Raw genomic sequence first — 19417 nt, 5'->3', positions numbered from 1 at the left:
ATTGCTAAAATCAAAATACTTTTGACTTTGCCAGGTCCTGTATTCAGTAAGAGAAGACTAAGTTGTAGCAAGATGGTTCGTATTTTATTCTAGGCTTATACTTTAAGAAGCAATAAAGTTCAGTTTTTAATCTAGAGTTGAGCCAGACTGTCAAGAATCTAATAGAGACTGCCTATGGTGATGCAAACCGTCCCGAACACTGCAGAACTACAAACAGCATGTGACATACAAGTACTATGTCACTGAATCAAGGGGGAAGGGACCCCTCCAGGTGGGCAGGTGACACAGAGTTAAGGCAAAGGTCAGTTCCTTTCACCCCTGACGTCTGGCCCTGGAGTCCCAGGGGCAGGCCCTTCCCTCCCCAAACCCCTTTCTCTTGGACGTAGAAAAGAAGGGAAGGGTTCTTGGACCTCAAGTTTGGGTAGGAACTAGGATGGACGCGAAGGTCCATCTTACCATACTAAGTGCACTCAACAAATATGAGAACTTAAACCAGGCGGCTCGGAGATTTGGGTCGAAGCGGGGGAGGATGAAACAGTGGGGGGCAGGGGGCCTGACCGCTCTGCAGGGACGGGGCAGGGGGATCAGGCCGAGGGGGCAGGGTCGCCGGCCGGGGCAAGATGGCCGCGCCTCGCTGGCCTCCCTGCATGGACCTCGGGGCTGCTTTTGGCGTTGGCGCGGGGACAGCGACGAGCGGGAGAAGGGAGCCAGCCGCCCGGACAGTGCGGGCGGAGGAACCCAGCAGACGCGCCGGGAGCCGGGACCCCGCCGGCAGCGCGGAGCAGGCGCGCGCGCGTGGTGGCGCGCGCGGCGCGGGGTCGCGCACGCGAGCGGCTGCGGTCGCCCCGGTTGCCTCGCTCCGCCGCGGTCGCCGGCGCTCTCGACGCGGTGGTCCCCGCCAGCCGCGGGCGCCGCAGGAGGGAGCGGCCGGTGCGCCCGCAGCCTGTCGGTGCAGTTGGAAGCCGGTCCTCCCCGTGGCGCCGTCCCGGTCGGGGCCGGGCTCGGCGGGCTGACGGCCGCGGGAGCCGAGAGCGCCTGAGAGGAAGGCGGCGAGGCGGAGGCGCGCGTCCGGCCGTCTCCGGGAGCCGGGAGGAGGCCGGGGGACCATGTCCAGGAAGCAATTACAATTCTCCACCACCGAGCGCGTCATCAAAGGTGCCAAGCGGGCCGGGCCTTCCTCGGCGACCCTCTGGAAACGGCCCTCGCTGGGCGGCGGCTCGGGCGCCGGGACCCAGGGGCGGCGGGCGGGAGGCGGGGGCCCGGCCGCGCCCACCCGAGCGGGACCCGGAGGGTGCGGAGCGGCCGGCGGGCGGCACCGGCGTCCTCGGCGGTCCCCGGCGCCCGGACAGCGGGAGCGGTGCCGCCCAGGTGCCGCGGGGACTGCGCCTACCGCTCCCGGAGGGACGGTCCCTCCTTTCTGGTCTCCTGTCCGGGGGCAGCAGGGCTGGTGTGGGCAGGGACTTTCCTGGACTTTTCCAGTTAGGATCTTTTAGGATCAGGTCTTTCTTGACCCCTCTCCCTGCCCTCTTTCTTAGGACATGTATCGGGTACCTTTGGCCTACTTTCTCTAGACCATCGCCCTGTTGCTAAAGGAAACTTCATATGCTGACACAGAGAGAGAGAAGTGTGTGTTATCTTTAAAGCGGATTGACAGACCTTTAAACACGATGTTGGTCCTTTATATTTCCTTTGACTGTAGAGACTTGGAGAATAATGTTCTCTATTCAGATGCCCACCTTATTAGATTTGTTGTTGTTATTGTTGTTGTTATAAGAACAAAACAAAAAGTGCTCCTTTCTGAATCTCTGCAGGGTTTTATGTTGAAGTCGTTTCTGCCTTTACACTGACAAGACCTGTCAAACATGACCACTAATTCATCTGCTTCTTTTGTCCAGCCTTGAGACTTAAGCCCAGCCCTTTCTCTCTCTCTCCTGTTAATAACCGGTTTGAAAACACTAAAAGAAAGGAAAATACTTAGATTAGCTGTGTCAGTGGCCTCTGGATGAAGTGGTTAGCATTACAGCATTATAGAGGAAAACTATTAAAATACTTTTTTTTTTTCATTTTGGTATTGGAGAAAGGAAACTAAGATTGTGACAATAATACTTTTTTTTTTTTTTTTTAAGGGAAAAGCCTATTGCCCATTTAGGGAAGGAAAATAGTATCAGTATTATAAGTGTTGAATGTTTACACCATCTAATACTTACTAAATATGATAGTATTTTTTGAGACTTATCTGCTCAGTATTGGATATCATAAGGGATTTAAGTCAATTGCTCATATAACAGCTGAATTATTTTGACCATTTTAATGTAAATCTTCCTAATATCTAACCCATAAGGAGTATATAGCCTTCTTTTAAGACTCAGAATATGCTACACATAACCTTTTTTGATGAATCAAGGTCGTCATTTTTGTACATTAACTTCTGTGCTGTACTGTTAATATGGCTGGTGTGTTCTGATGGGTGTTGGCAGTTTCCTCCTGCACTAAGATGACTCCTCACTACTATACCATTTTAGTGTTTTGTCTGTCTTTATCTTTGCAGTACTGTTCTCTGTCAAATATGTCCTTATTGCCTTCTAATCTGCTACTTCTAAGCCAAAGTGGGCAGGAAAACCAGATAAATCAGAACTGTGTGTCAAGTCAGGATAAATAAGATCTAAGTAAAGCTTAGTGGCAGCCTTCAGACCTTCAGGAATCTCAAAATCTGACCACCATTGTACAGCGTAATTTCTACCATAAAAAAGGAGAATCTTATATGACCCTTTAAGACCCTTTAAGAAGTAAAGTAAAATACAGCACTGAAATTTTAGGTGCTTGTTATTGCTAGGCATGTTCATACCTAAGTGAACGCCACCCTCATAGTCTAAATAATATAAATTTGTTCTTCAGCCAAATTACCAATTATGTTGTGTACTTTTAATACTAATACTACTCCTTTTTTTTTTTTTTGAGACAGTCTTACTATGTTGTTGTCCAGCTCAGTCTTTAACTCCTGAGCCCAAGTAATCCTCCCATGTAGTTGGGATGACAGGCATGTGTCACCATGCCAGAGCTGGCATATATATATATGTATGTGTATATATACACATATATATATTCTCCTGTATATCTTGTATTGCCCAGGTTGGCCTTGAACTCTTAATCCTCTTGCCTCATGCCTCACAAGTAGCTGAGATTAAAGCATGTGCCATTGTGTCTGACTTAGACTATTCTTAAATAAGTGAAACATAAGCATGTTCAGGCCCTTAAACATGTGGATTTATCTCACATATAAAAACTTTAGCATAAGAACTTGACCACAGCTATAGTTGGTAACAATGTTGCTTTTTTCCCCCTCTGGGCTTTTCAGAGGTTGAAATAGTTGGAAGTTTCTTTTTAAGGATATAAGGTTTGTGCCAGGCATGGTGGCACATACCTATAATTCTAGCTACTCAGGAGGATGAGGCAGGGGTTTGACAAATTTGAGACCCTGTCTCTAAGTAAAAGTGGAAAAAAAGGGGGGGCAGGGTGAGAATGTGATTAGTGGTAAAGTACCCCTGGGTTCATCCCCAGTACCACAAAAAAAGAAAGGAAATATAAATAGTTAAGGTCTATTGTATTAGGCACTAAATCCTGATCTCATGTGGTTCTGTCTGGCCAGATTATCTATGTTTATTCACAGCTCAAAAGCTTCTTCAGAGGTGATGCCACACCCCAGTTATTTTTGGTTTTGTTATTTCCTCTTAACTTTAAATTCTGCTTAATTGTTTTGTTTGAGCAAATCTTAGAGGAGAGTAGGTGGGTGGGAGAAATTTGTATGTTAAGTGTCCTTTAAATGGAGCTTTCTGAAACTGAAGGAGGCTAGATTACTAGTAAAAAAAAACCTAGGTTTTACTTCTGCTTCTGGACAGGATTTGTGACCTTGGGTTTGTTTGTTTGTTTCTTTTCTTTTTTCTTTTTACCCTATGTGTATTCTTGTATTTACATTAAAAATTTCATCTGTAGGGCTGTGGTTGTGGCTTAGTGCTAAAGTGCTTGCCTAGCACATGTGAAGCACTGGGTTCGATCCTCAGCATCACATAAAAATTAAAAATTAATAAAATAAAGATATTGTGTCCCTCTATAACTAAAAAAATTTTTTTAAAAATTTAATCTGTAATAATATCTTCCCTGACAAGTGCAGGTCATGCAAATGACATAACTGTTGTGGAACGCTTAAGGTAAATATTATGAATATGACAGTACTTTGATAACAGACCTCTTACTATGTAAGTGGTTAGTAGAGAAACCATTAATGTTTGAAAAATGTCAGATTAGTATATGAAATTACATTAAGAAGCCCTTCTTAGGAAATATTAGTTCTACAATATGAAGTGCTCTGGGTGGAGTTGCACTGGTATAATGTGAAGAGACAGATACTCCTGCTTTAGAACATCTCTGGCTGCTGATTTCTTCTCTAGCTGTTGAAGGTATTCATTTTATGTTTAAAAATTCTTTTTTTTAAAGAGAGAGAAAGAGAATTTTTCAATTTTTTTTTTTTTTTTTTTTTTTTAGTTCTCGGCGGACACAACATCTTTATTTTATTTTATGTGGTGCTGAGGATCGAACCTAGTGGCCTGCGCAAGCCAGGAGAGCGCGTTACAGCTTGAGCCACATCCCCAGCCCTTTAAAAAATATTCTTATGCTTTCACCCATTAAATGTTTTTTTTTGAGTGCTATTTGCAGTGTGCCCTAATAGATGCTCATTTGTCTCTTTTGAAAGAGGCTGAAAGGAGGTAGTATGTACTCATGAGCCCCTACAGCAGCCCACCCCTTGCATTAGGGTATCACTGTGATAGGCAGCAGGCCACAAGCCCTGCTGGGATTCCCCTGGACTGGATTTAGTCATTTGATCCTATCAGAAATAAGAGCAAATATATAAAAAAAGAAAAATGAATTTAATGGCAGTTTGGCCAAAACTGAGGAGGACTTATACCTCCACCTGCCCTAGAGGAACATTACAATTTATAGGAGCAAAAGTTAGGAAGTACAAATATATAGATTTAGCCAAGCTGTGCTAGCCAGAGATAGGTTATAATTCCAGGGTTTTTTTTCAGCTTTTCCTGGCACTGTACTTCCTGCCTGTGCCTTCTGACCAGTTCCTCAGTTTCCATCCTCAGCATGAGAAAGTTCAGTTGCAGAAAAACAATTTTTAAGGGAAGTGGGGAGATTGAGCTTTTAATTTTAAAGGGGCTCAGATACATTATCATTGGTATGGTATTTGGAGCAGAGAACTAGAATCTCAAAAGGTTTGAATTGTGAAATTCTTTCAGTTTGATCCCCAACCACCTACCCCCTGGTTTCCAAATTCCTTTTCCTGCAGAAATTACAATACTGACATGGGGAATCCATTCTCTTAAGTTTGTCGTTTGGTGGCTGAATAGGGTCTATGACTGAAAGGCGTCTTTTCTGTAAGCTGCTGGCCCCTTTTGTCTCATTCTCTTGGAATTCAGACAGGCTGTATATTGCCCATGTCCTGCGCTACTACCTACTCCTTAACGTTCTGGCTTTAGGATAAAGTGGCGATGACTTTCTTAAAAGATGTTTAAGAAGAGTAGTATAGCCAATTCCATGAGTATACACTACCTCCTTTCAGCCTCTAGTACCTATACTTCATTTATTTCCATTGCTCTTGATGCCCTAAAATATTCTTTTCCCTTTTAAATATAACGTAACCCAATCAATCATAAAATTTGAAAGGCATAAAGGGAAGAAAACAAAGACTTCATATTCCTTACGTCCAGATATAACTGCTTTTAATACTTTTCTACATTTCTATCTGTTGACATATTTTGAATTTAAAGAAAAATGGATCATACATTTAAAGCTTTTTTTTTTGGGTGTGTGTGGCGGGGGAGTGGATCTGGGGATTGAACTGAAGGGCACTAAACCACTGAACCACATTTCCAGTCCCATTTTGTATTTTACTTAGAGACAAGGTCTCACTGAGTTGCTTAGGGCCTCACAAAGTTGCTGAGGTTGGCTTTGAACTCTTAATTCTCCTGGCTCAGCCTCCTGAGCCGCTGGGATTACAGGCATGTGCCACCACACCTGGTCCATTTAAAGCTTTTATGATGAAAATATTGCATATTATTTTAGCAAAAATTTTGTAATTTTAATTAAACATTTTCTGTGATGGTTTGAAAGTGCCAATACTCATATTTAGTTTTCAGGGAGGCACACTAATAATTTATTAGAATACCAATTCAGAACCATTTTTAAGTATAAATTTTCAATGTCAAATAGTGTATATCCGTTGTATTTGTCAACAACATTTGTTTAACTTACAATTGTAACTAACAAGCTGCTGAACTTTTGAAATATTAGAAATTGATGCTATTTGAGATTCATACATCGAGTAAACTCACAGAGCCCTGAAAGGACTTACGTTTACTAGGGCTTGAACCTGGGGCCTTGTACATGTTAGGCAAGTGCTTTGCCGTGGCTGCTGCATGCCCAGCCCCAAACTTTTTTTTTTGGGGGGGGGAGATGGTACCAGGGATTATTGAATCCATTGAACCCAGGGGTACTTCCTCAGTCCTTTTAAAATATTTTATTTAGAGACATGGTCTCACTGAGTTACTTAGGGCCTTGCTAAATTGCTGAGGCTGGCTTTGAACTCACAATCCTCCTGCCTTAGCCTCCAGAGCTGATGGGGTTACAGGCGCCACTGCTCCAGGCTCCAAACATTCTTAAAAGTTTGTAAAGCATTGAGATTGTGGCAACTCATAAGAGATCTTTTAATAGCTATTGATGATGATAATGATGATGGTGATTACTACAGCAGCTGACATGTATGCATGTGCTCCTGCTGTTACACTTGTAGTTTATTTGACCCAGTAAGCTAGGTTTTATTAAATCTCTCATACAGATAGGCAAACTGAGGCAAAACAAAGTTAATTTGTCCATGGTCAAGCAGCTACTAAAAGAATTTGAATCTAGGGATGTCTGACATCAATGTCCACATTCTATAAACCATTACTCTGTACAGCCACCTGGCAGAGTAGAGAAATCTTCTCAGAAATCCTCTTAGCTAACTCATAAACAGGTAGGGAAGAAGCAAGTGGTGGGACAAGATTCTACACAGAAGTAAGACAAAGAGCCCATTCATTATAAAGCATTCCAGGTGCGTACAAGCAGTGACAAAGTGGGTTGGGGATGGGGGTATGAAATGTGAAGGAAGAAAACAGTGCAAGGCTGGAGAGGTGTAGCATACAGGGGGATAAACTCAACTGTTCATCATTGATGGTAATGCGAGGTGCAAGCCTGTTCATCAGTTGAGTTTATCCCCCGGCAGGAAGTGCTCACAAAGATGTCAAGCACAAGAAGGTGATGTAGTTTAGTGGTAAAGCACTTGCTAACATGTGCGAGGCTCTAGGTTTTATCATCAACACTAAAGGGGGAAAAAGTGGTTTTCATGTCTTTTGTTCACACAACATGGTTCTTTTCAAGGGCAATAACTGAATCCTTAGTGCTGAACACAGTACCTGGTGTAAATGGTTAAGTGCATAGAAAATGTTTAAGTAAATGCAGGCATAAGAAACATTTTATAAAGGCTGTAGAAAAGAGCATAGTTTCTGCCAATTACTAGCTGTTTGGTCTTTGTTATTTATTCTCCTTGCCACAAATTTAAAATGGGAGAGAGAGGACAGGCATGCTGGTACACACCTATAGTTCCAGCTACTAAGCAGGCTGAGGCAGGAGGGTGGCAAATTGGAAGCTAACCTCAGCAATTTAGGGAAAGCCTGTTTCCAAATAAATAAATAAATAAATAAATAAATAAATAAATAAATAAATAAATAAATAAATGGCTGGAGATGTAGCTCAGTTGTAGAGCACCCCCGGGTTTAATCTCCAGTACCCAAAAAAGCAAATAAGTTATCCTGGGTCTGAGAATATAGTTCAGTGGTAGAGTACCTGCCTAAGTATGGTCAGGTATCTAAATTGATCCCCAGCACCATGGGAAAAACAGTTAATCTTGAATCTTGTGAAATTTGACAGCATATCTGTTTTACTTAAGTTAGCATATGTTAAATGAAGATTTTTAAAGTAATATGTTGTACCCAGTGACTTGGGAGAGTGAAGGAGGAGGATTGCAAGTCTGAGGCCAGCCTGAGCATCTTAGCACAATAGTCTCAAATTTTAAAAATAAAAAAATAAAAAGGCCTGGGGATGTAGTACAGTGGTAGAGTGCCACAGGATTCTTCCCACCACACACCCAAGTGTTATATATTTCCCCACCTTAGTTTTGTTAGCTTTGAAAGGATTTAAACCTAAAATACTTAAGGGCCAGGTGTGGTGGTGCATACCTGTCAATCCAGTCTCAGGAGGCTGAGGCAGAAGAATCACAAGTTCAAAACCAGCCTCAACAACTTAGCAAAGCCCTAAGTAACTCAGCGAGACCTTATCTCTAAATAAAATATATAAAAATGGGGTTGGGGATGTGTTTCAATGTTTAAGTGCTCTGTGTTCAATACCTGGTACCAAAATAATAATAATAATAATAATAAAATACTTAAGGTGAAATTTTCCTTTTTGGGCAGCATATGTAGAATTTTGGAAATCATGTACTCATAAACAAATATTTGATGAATTCCTGTCATTTCTGGTTATACTTAGAAGCTTAAATACTGCATGAAATGTATTCACACAGTATAGTATATAATAGCTTCCTAAAAATGTAACAGAAAATTAAACCTATGGAGTTGCCTATGACTAATACCACTAGAAAAAGAGCAGTTGACTAAACTGTAGACTATGTCTGGTGTGAAATGTCTGCTCTCACACTCTGTAAATTGATGGTCTTTAAAGTTTTAAACTTCTTGATCAGTGGCCTAAAGAGATGAGACTTAATTTGTGTTCTTCCAGTGTGGGCACTTAGGTTTTGTTATTCTTATGACCTAGGGCTTTGTGGAAATTTTAAAGTGAAACAGAGTGGTTTTAGTGTATGACTGGAGTAATAAAAGTGGATTTATCCATGGTAACAAGTTGGTTGTTTTTTAGTATTGTATGTATACTATTTTATGTATTTAGTATTTATGCAAAATATATGATGTCAGTATAGAAGTTATTGTTTCTGTTGTGTGGAGGCTCCTCAGAGAACTAAAAATAGAACTGCCATATGATCCAGTAATCCCACTGCTGGGCTCGTATCCAGAGAAACTGAAAGCAGTGTGCTGAAGGTGTATCTGTGTCCCATGTTCATTGCAGCATTACTCACAGTAGCCAAATTATACAGTCAACCTGAGTGTCCATCAACACTGAGTGTCCAACACATACATACACAATGGCTAGCATTCAGCTTTAAAAAGGGGGGACATCCTGCCATTTGTGGCAACATGGATGAATCTGGAAGATAAAATATTAAGTGAAATAAGCTAGGCACAGAGAGACAAAAATACTGCTTGATCTCACATATAGAATCTAGTAGAATTGAACCCAAAAGTAGAAAGTAGACTGATGGTTACAAGAGGCCTGGGGGGTGATGAGGAGGAATGGGGAGTTATTAAAGTATACAGAGTTTCAGATAGGAAGAATAGGTTTTGAGGTCTGTCGCACAGCAGAGTGACTATAATTAATACTAATGTGTTTTATATTTCAAAATAAGTAAATTTATCACCATAAAATGACAGGTAATTGTGGTGATGAGTATGTTAATGAGCTTTTTAGTTTGTTCCATATAATATACATGTATCAAAGCATCATATCCCATAAATATATACAATATGATTTGTCTTTTTTGTGTTTGTGCCAGGGATTGAACCAGGGATGCTTAACCACTGAGCCACATCCCCAGCCCTTTTATATATTTTATTTAGAGATAAGGTCTTGCTAAGTTGCTGGGGCTGGCTTTGAACTTGAGATCCTCCTGAGGTGTTGGGATTATAGGCGTGTGCAACTGTACTCGGCTTATCGTATTTTTTTAAAAAGCAAAACCACAAGACAAATAAAAACATTATAAGCAAAATATACCAAACTAGTATTCCATTAAATTGAAAATGTGACTTTGTTTCCAACATGACAGATAGCCTAATTTTTAAAAATGGCACTGCACAAAGAAAGTATTTCTTTATGCCTTCTAGGAAAAAATGTTATTGTTTCTGTTGACTGTCACTGAGAGTTGTGATTATTTGGTTGGTTCTAGGAGGGCCATATCTTAGCCTTACTTTGAAAGTGAGCTCCGTGACCATCAAATTGCAGAGGGAATGACTTCAAAGAGCTTGATCAGATCACTGAAATAAAATTACTTGTTCTATTAAGTTATGAAAGTCTGAAAGGCAATATTATTTTCAGCAATAATAGTTAATATAACCTCTTCAGCTGTGTTGAACTGGTTCATGATTGGGAAGGCAGGTGAGCAGATTAGGAAATGAGTTTGCAAAAGTAGGGCAGGCTTGCTAGCTTAAAATAGCATGAAAGCAGAGTCATTTGTAGTCAACCCAGGTAGCTATTTAGGTAAACCCTAGTATCCCAGGAGGCTTAGGCCATACAGTCATCTTAAAATAGCAGCTCATAGGCCAGTAACTTTTCAGGCATGTCTTTCATATTTCAGGATTTAAATGGTTATCCCCAACATAGCCTTTTTTGTTTATGCAGATTTGCATCAGATTTTACTTATATTACCAGCATATATACATTGTTTATGTAGTGGGTGTATATTATAGCAGTATACTGAGTTGAATTTGATGGTGAAAAGTTGCAGAATTTCTTCAGTGAACTTTAGAAACTGAGTTTTGAAAATTTTATTTTCATGTTGATAATTATAGATTCAGGGATGTTGCAAAGAAATGTACAGGAAGTTCCAAAAAAAACCCTCCCACAAGCCCCCTTTGGCCACTGCATCAACCTCACATACTATTACAGTACTATAGCAAAACCAAGAAATTGACATTGGCATAATCCAGAGTTTTTTTTTCTTATTTTATATCACAATCGTGTGTGTCTATCCATGCAGTACACACGTATTAGCTTTGCCTTACCAGAATAATCGAAATACCCCACAGTGGGCGGAGGTTACAGTTCAGTTGTAGAGTGCTCACTTAGCATGCATGATCCTCAGCATTAACAGAAAGAATAAAAAAAGACACTAAACAGGCTGTCAGCCTAAGACTTCTTTACATTATTTCCCCTTTATAGCCACACCAATGCCCTTTGCCCACTAGAAACTTAATTTTTATAATTTGGCTTTTGTTTTGAATCATGTGCAGACCTAGTTTGATTAAGGTTTTGGCTTCTAAGTTAGAAGCCTTGTAAAAGAATTTCTGTTAAAATAAAGGTAATCTAACAGCAATTGATACATGGTAGAATCAAGGTTTGGGAACATTAACAGATGAACTGTCTTAGAATGATGGTTTTCAGCTCTTGTTACCAAACAAAATTACCTGTGGAGCTCATAAAAAACATGAAGAAAAAAATGGTAACATGGCTCTATTTCCGATCTTGAAAGCTATGTTAAATATAAAAATGCAGTTTGAGCCAGGCATAGTGGTGCACTTCTGTAATCCCAGTGACTTGAGAGGCTGAGGCAGGAGGATTTCAAGTTGAAAGCCAGCCTCAGTAACTTAGCAAGGCCCTAAACAACTTAGAGAGACCCTGTCTCAAAATTAAAAACTGAAAAAGGACTTAGCAGTTCAGCATCCCAGAATTAAATCCCCAGTATCACCCCCCTCCACAAACACGTGTACATATATATTTGAAATGAATATGGAAAACTTAAAAGGCTGAGGCAGGAGGATCCCAAGTTTGAAGCCAGCCTCAGCAACTAAGGGAGGACCTAAGCAGCTTAGTGAGACCCTGTCTCAAAATATAAAAAGGGCTGGGGATGTGACTCAGTGGTTAAGCACCCCTGGGTTCAATCCCTAGTACTAAATAAATAAGTAAATAAATATTATTTTTGTACTGGAGTTTGAACCCAGGGGTGCTTAGCCACTGAGTTACAACCCTAGCCCTTTTTTTTTTCTTTTTATATTTTATTTTGAGATGGTCTTGCCAAGTTGCTCAGGACCTCTCTAGGTTGCTAAGGCTGGCTTTGAACTCACAATCCTCCTGCTTCAGCCTCCTGAGCTGCTGGAATTACAGGCATGTGCTACCATGCTCAGCTAAAATATTTTTACACACAGTATTTACTGGAATTTTCTATTTTCTCCCTTGTAGTATTCCTTTAGATACAGGGGTGGGTGTTTGCTGTAACAAATTCCTTAAAGTGTAGAAGTAGCTTTGGACCTGCCAGAAAACTTACCTCCAGGCTCAAATTTGTACCTTCCTTGATTTCATGTTTGATTCCCCTTATAATCTTCTATACTTAGTCTTTACCATGCAATGTATTATTTCATGTTTCTGTGGGTATAATCTATCTTGTTTTATGTGAATTATTTGCTTACTTAACTAGAGCATAATGTTCTCCAAGGTAAACTCCGCATGTTAAACTTGTATATTTTACCCATTACCCCTAGTGTGTGAATGTGTGAGCATGTGCTATGTACAAGATAAAAAAATATTTAACTAGAATATAATTATTTATATTTAAATATAAATTTAAATTTATATTTAAAAATTTTACCTGTATAACCCTTTGTTTGCTAAAGATTCCAAATTTAACTTTTAACAAATGTCATTATTCTCCCCGGGTACTATGGAGGTTAGCTGTTAAAACCTTAGATCTATTTAGTTATTGAATTTTTTTTTTCAATTGATAATGTGCAGTCTTTCAGCCTTTAGAAGGATGACACTGAATGACTGGACTGAAATTATAAATCTCCTCAACTGGTATTAGAGATGAGACTGAAATGTTTGAGTTCCGGAAAGAAACATAAGTTTGTGATTCTACACCAGTCTTTCCTAGCTGTTGTTATTAGGAAAAGAGGAAGGTGGTGTTAATTGTGCTCAGTAGATTTCTTCAGAGTTTGCTGCTTTTAAATCAAATTAAGGAGGTCACCAACCATCCTCTTTAAGTAACTGTTACAAAAATAAACTGTTTCATTGTTATAAAGAAGAGTGCAGTTTTATCTTGTGGCATTATGTTTCACATATTGAAGTTGATACCAAACAGGTAGAGTTAGTGATTTATTATTTTTAGCTTTTTAAAAACAGAACTGCAAGTTTCTTACTATTCCCCAGTGCAATACAGTTGTGAAGTGTGTTGTAATTAGTTTGTTACCAACAGGTTTTGAAATCTTGAATGATTTTGTGTCTGTGAAAGAATGAGAGTAGATTCAGGATTACCTCTAATGACAACTTCACAGTTACTTTGGTGTGTGTATGAGAAAAAGGGAGTTATAGTTAATTAAAATTATACAAAATCCATTTGTTTCCATGGTATATCTTGCATATGAATGTTATTTATTGTGTGTTTTACCTATGTAGTTGTTGTTTGGACTTTAGTGGTCTTTCAGAGAGAGATTGTTTTCATTCTAGCCTATGCCATACTACTCTAATTTGTAAAGAAAAAGTGTTAATGACTTATATGGTACTATGGTCTGAATGTCTGTGTGACACTCCCAAATTTGCAAGTTGAAATTCTTATCCTCAAGCCATAGGAGTTGGGTCTTGGAGAGATGAAGTTATAAAATTCTAAAAGAAAAATTTCTTTTATAAATTATAAATTTATAAATTTCTAAAAGAAAATAGAGGAGAAATATTTGTGATTTTAGGGTAGACACAGTTTTCTTAGGTCCCAAAAAGCATGCATCATAAACACTGGTAATTGGGTTTCATTAAATTAAAATCTTATTCTTCTAAAGATGTTTCATTAAGAAAAGGAAAAAGCAAGCCAGACTGGGAAAAAAATATTTACACTATGTATGTCTTATGAAGAACTGATATCCAGAATATATGAGGAACTTACAATTCACTAATAAGTGGAAAACCAGCAAAAATTTAAAAATAGGCAAAAGTTTTAAACAGATAAGTCACAAGTGAAAATATACAAATGGCCAGTAACATACAAGAAGACATTCAAAATCATTAACTATTGGGGAAATGAGATGCTACTACATAACTAAGAGAATAACTGAAACTAAAAGACATTGACTAAGTTCTGGCAGGGATATATAAGTGACTGGAACTCATACACTGCTGTTAGAAATGTAAAATTGTGAAACTGCTTTGGAAAATTGGCAGTTTCATAGTATGTTAATTATACACTTCCCCATACTACCCTGGCATTCTACTCCTAGGTATTTACCCAAGAGAAATGAAAACACAAGATCCATACACAGATGTTTATAGTGTGTTTAGTTAACAATCAAGAAATACCCAGTAGGTAAATGGAAAATCTTAATATGGTATATACTCACAATGGAATACTGCTTGGCAAATAAAAAGATACAACCCGATTGACTCATGCAAGGTATGGATAAATCACAAAATCATGCTCAGTAAAAAAAAGCCGGACACATACTGCATAGTTCATTAATGTAAAACTTTAGAAAGTACAAATGAATCTGTACTGATAAAAAGCAAACCAATGATCCTTGTCTAGATCTTTTCAGGGTGGTGGAAATGTTACTTACCTTGATTGGAGTAATGGTTTGACAAATGTAAACATGTCAGAGCTTATCAAATTCAGCACATCGGTGGGTGCAGCGTATAGTCCCTAAATAAATCCTACTTTAAAAAAGTTGTGACCGTGATGGGCTAGAGGAAAGAGAACCTGTGCTCCATTTGTGTACAATGTGTCAAAATACATTCTACTGTCATGTATAAATAACAAGAACAAATTTAAAAATAAAAAACAAAAAGCTGTGGAGGCTGAACTATAAAATTCTGGACTTCATGCAGATGATTTACTTTGGCTAAAAAGAGGTTGCAGGGACTGGCAGTGTAGCTCAGTGACATTGTTCTTGCCTATCATATGTGAGACTCAGGGTTCAATCCCCAGTACTGCAAACAATAAAATAAAGTAAAATAAAATAAATTAATTAAAAAGTTGCAGCACTTTCAATTCAAGTTGGAGGTCTGGTCAGGGTTTGGCTAGAATCTATAGTTTGGGTGAGTTATTTGAATATACTGTCAGTGGTTTTTTCTTTAGTCCATGTGAATCCCTGAGAAGTTGGTGTTAGATTATTTTATTTTACGGTGTTGGAACCTTTGTGTCTTGGAGAGCTGGTATTTTAAAAAGATTTTAGCTTAGGAAGTCTGCAATATACTTTGTGGTTTGGTTTGGTTCTGTTTATCTGTTTTGCAAGCAGTATTTTTCTGAGCATTTGTGAGCAATCTGTAGTTTCTGTTTCAATTCTCAGCCTCTGCTTCTGATCATTCTTCAGCTAAATTGGAGGATTTACCATTTAGGGGAGTTGATAAAGCAAGCATTGTATCATTCTTTGATAGGTTGTAAATGTTTATCAAGCTTTCAGTGCTTTGATATTTTGACCTTTAAAGCACTGGGCCATTTTGTTCTTTTTCTTAAATGTCTTAGATGATCCTTTATTGCATTGATTGGTATAATGACTCTGGAGATAACACACTACAATCTGCAACAGACAAAAACTCAGACAAGAATTATTATTGAAGTTTGAAATAATGTCCCATATATCTCAAAATCTATTTGAATCTTCCTTTAGTAACAAATAAAATTTTTTTAAAATTTTGAAAATGGAGCTGGGGATGTGGCTCAAGCAGTAGCGCGCTTGCCTGGCATGCGTGCGGCCCGGGTTCGATCCTCAGCACCACATACCAACAAAGATGTTGTGTCTGCCAAGAACTAAAAATAAATATTAAAAAAAAATTCTGTCTCTCTCCTCTCTCACTCTCTCTCTAAAAAAAAATTGAAAATGGATTGTTCACATTTGCAAGAGTCTGAATTACATCCAATATTTGGTAATTGTCATGAGTAAAGGTCTTGGTATATATACTAGAATAAAGGAAGGGGTCTTTCTTGACAGTCTAGACCAGCGACTCTTGGACCACTGGAGAAAGAAGAAAATAACCAAGAGGATAAAAGATAAAGTCATCCAAAGTACATGGTAATCAGTAGCATTTTCCATTTGAGAGGTTCTGATTTGTTCAGGTGATCTTGGATGTAAATAGTTTGTTCCCTGTATGTTCTGCTTCTGGACTAAAACAGTTCTAGAAATCCTAACTCAGCTACAATGTCTCTTCATAGTAATGATGTGAGCAACACATGAATAATTTACTGTCTGTAGTATCAGTAATTATGAAAGCATGATACAAATATTTACAGAAGTTCTTTTGATATGTCATCCACAAGACTCAATTACTGATGTTTAGCTGGGAACTTCAGGTGAATGTAAGAAAGAAGCAGAAACCACTTAGGGTTGATGAGACTGTAGGCTTTAGTTAATTTATTATATTAACTGGCATTGTCAGATGAAAGAGTGGAACCTCCTATTATAGTAAAGTACATAATCAGTTTTATAAGGATTTAAGTCACTGATTAACCTGAAGTGAGGACACTAACACACATACAGGCTTTCCATTTATTTATCCTATAAAGTGTATTATGAACTTCGTCAGTACAAAGCCTATTTAAACCAAGAGATAAAAATATTTTTACAGTCAGCCTTTATACATGAATATATATTTTCTTTAATCTGAAAGACACCCAAGTGTTGAAGCACAGTTTATTTATTCTTATTGTTATCTACCTACCTATCTATTTTTTTATTTATTTTAGACACAGGGTCTTACTATGTTGCCCAGGCTGATGTGCAACTGAGGCAGGAGGATCCCAAGTTTGAGATCAGCCTCAGTAGCTTAGTGAGACCTGTCTCAAAATAAAAGTTTTAAAAATGGGCTGGGGTTGTAACTAAGTGATAGAGTGCCCCTGAATTAGATCCCCAGTACCAGAAAAAAACAAAAATAAATAAAAAAATTTGTCAATGTTTAAAGTTCTCTAAGAGGCCATTTGTAGGTTTTTATTTTTCCTTGGTGAAATCACGCCGTTTGTTGAATTGTACTCATAATCATAAAATATGAAGAAAGTGGGCAGGAGAGGCCCCCAAGAGACACAGCCTGAGAAAATTTCACATGACCTACAGTAGGAAGTAGATGTATGTAATCACACATCTTTAAAAGACACAATGACACCAAAGACCAGCTGTCATTAACTAAGAGCAGCTCCAGACAGACAGAACTGAACAAAACATTTTTTTTTTTTTTAGAGAGAGAATTTTTAATATTTATTTTTTAGTTTTCGGAGGACACAACATCTTTGTTTGTATGTGGTGCTGAGGATGGAACCTGGGCCGCACGCATGCCAGGCGAGCGCGCTACCGCTTGAGCCACATCCCCAGCCCTGAACAAAACATTTCTTAGGATTATAAGGACTAAGGCAAAGTTTGCCCAAAGACAGATCTCTGAGATCTGAACTTGCCAGCCTGTGGAGATGAACTTACTAGGCTCATGTCTGTCCTGTCTTTGTGAACTTCCTTTTCATTATGGAGAAGCCAGATTTCACTCAGGAACAAAGCAGTCTGATAAGACTTGAAAAAGTCAGGGGACCCAGCAGCACCTTGATGCTCACTGCTCAACAGAAGTATCCTGCTCACTCATTGTCACAGGCAGGGTCATCCTGAGCAGGGCGCTCAAGTGGTCTTGGTTATGCACAGGACTTTGTAAATGTGGGTCTCACCAGAAGCAAGGGGCATGGCTGAATCTTAGTGGAAATTCCAGTTGTGAAAGCCCACTGACCAAACACCAGGAAGGATGTATTTGTACTTTTTTTTAAAAGTTAGGTTTGGGGCTAGGGTTGTGGCTCAATGGTAGAGCACTTGCCTTGCATGTGTGAGGCCCTGGGTTCAATCCTCAGCAACACATATAAATAAACAAATAAAATAAAGGTATTGTGTCCATCAACAACTAAAAATATATTTTTTAAAAAGTCAGGTTTATTTAATTTGTTTCAATAAGCAGAGGAACCTAGTGGTCTCTCAAAAGGGGGAAGCAGTTAGGAAACATTGGGCACTGTTAGATTAGTGACAGTTAACGATTTTAGCTGGAAGTTTGTAATCTGGGAAAGCATCACTTAGAATTTGTAAACTAGGTGAGTTGTTAAAACTCATAAAGCTCTAATGTTAGATCAGATCTAATGTCTGTGCCGAGTTACTGTTATACTAATTTGCCTGAAGTCTTTTTGGAACATGTGGATCTGAAGGATCTAGTTTTGAGTTTAGATAGTCTGTGATGCATTGTGGTTTGGTTTGCTTAGTTTATCTCTTTTATGAGTCAGAGTACTCATAAGTTGTGGTTTCTCTTTCAATTGTAAGTGAGGCAGTCAGTGTTACTTTCTTGTGTGTACCAAAAATGCATCTGTGTGAGGGGTATTGCAGTGGTAGAGCATGTGCTTAGCATGCATGAGGCTCTGGGTTCAAACCCCGGTACCAAAAAAAAAAAAAAAGATGGAATGACAATTGTAGTTGAGATCAAAGTGCCTGCCAAGCTGAGTTTTCATCCTGATCCCTGGTGAAGGACCTCCTTCTAGGCTCATTTAGGTTATTGGCAGAATTTAATTCCTTGCAGTGGCAGAAATGAAGTCCTTATTTTGCTGTGGGTTGATTGGGAGCCACTTTCATTTCTTAGAGGCTGCTTGCATTCCTTGTTTTGTGGCCCCTTCTGTCTTTAAGCCAGTAATGGCAAACTCATACATCAAACCCCTCCATGTTGCAGATCTCTTAACCCCTAAATGGCCTTTAGGTCCAAATTTAAAGGTCTTGTGAAATCAGGTCAGGTCTACCTGTACAGGCCGGTTTGGGACCTTCATTATATCTGCAGGTTTCCTTCATGGCAATGTTTTTTTCATGGGCTGGGGTTTGAACCCACAGCCTCACATATGAAAGGCAAGTGCTCTATCACTGAGCTGCATCCTCAGCTCAAGGCAGTGTTTGATGGAAGAACTGGGAGAAGGTGCATGTGCACCAGGGCCAAGAATCTTAGGGGACCTACCTCCCAACCTCTACAGCATTTTAAAACTGTTTTTAAGCATAAGCCACAGAATTTCCTCTGTGTTATCTTATTAACTCTTGTTTGTTTGTTTTTGTAAGTGTAGTTTAAATTTGATGTTAACTTTTTGAATGTTAGTGGTTAGAGTTGATCTGTGTTGTAGCTATTGATTTGAGAAATGATATATTTGCTTAAGTATAAAACTGATTAACATAGGGAAAGTCATTCCCGGGGGGATTGCCTATTTTTTTCCCCTTTGGCATCTGTTACTTTTAATGAAGTTTATAAAAACTTGGAAAAATTGGAATTAAGCAAAGAAAAATGGAAAATATAATGCCATTGGCAGGCCAAACACCCTTGCTTATAATTTCCTAATTTTACAGTTTTTATTATTTACTTAGAATATCATTATTATCATATAGAACACACATAATGATATATGCTGAGTTCTTAAATATAGAAATGTATTTTCCCTGATTATAAAAGGAATATAGAG

At 39.0% G+C, this 19417-nt stretch overlaps 1 protein-coding gene across 6 annotated transcripts in view; it reads left to right on the top strand.

Annotated features, from left to right (window-relative positions):
• The first annotated feature begins 814 nt into the window (after positions 1-814).
• The window catches only part of Ppp3cc (protein phosphatase 3 catalytic subunit gamma), a 72747-nt gene continuing 54144 nt past the window's right edge, over positions 815-19417 (top strand). For 2 of the 6 annotated variants that reach the window (XM_078030900.1, XM_078030897.1), the window contains exon 1: positions 817-1155. In XM_078030900.1, coding sequence (XP_077887026.1) covers positions 1107-1155 — 49 coding nt within the window. In that variant the 5' untranslated portion in view covers positions 817-1106. Of the gene's footprint in view, positions 1156-7063; positions 7151-19417 lie in introns of those variants that run through there. The other 4 variants (XM_078030901.1, XM_078030898.1, XM_078030899.1 and 1 more) reach the window with 4 other exon arrangements.

The sequence above is a fragment of the Ictidomys tridecemlineatus genome, chromosome 14 (assembly GCF_052094955.1).
Source record: "Ictidomys tridecemlineatus isolate mIctTri1 chromosome 14, mIctTri1.hap1, whole genome shotgun sequence".
In the NCBI taxonomy this organism is placed as follows: domain Eukaryota; kingdom Metazoa; phylum Chordata; class Mammalia; order Rodentia; family Sciuridae; genus Ictidomys; species Ictidomys tridecemlineatus.
This window is presented reverse-complemented; position numbering and strand designations above follow the sequence as displayed.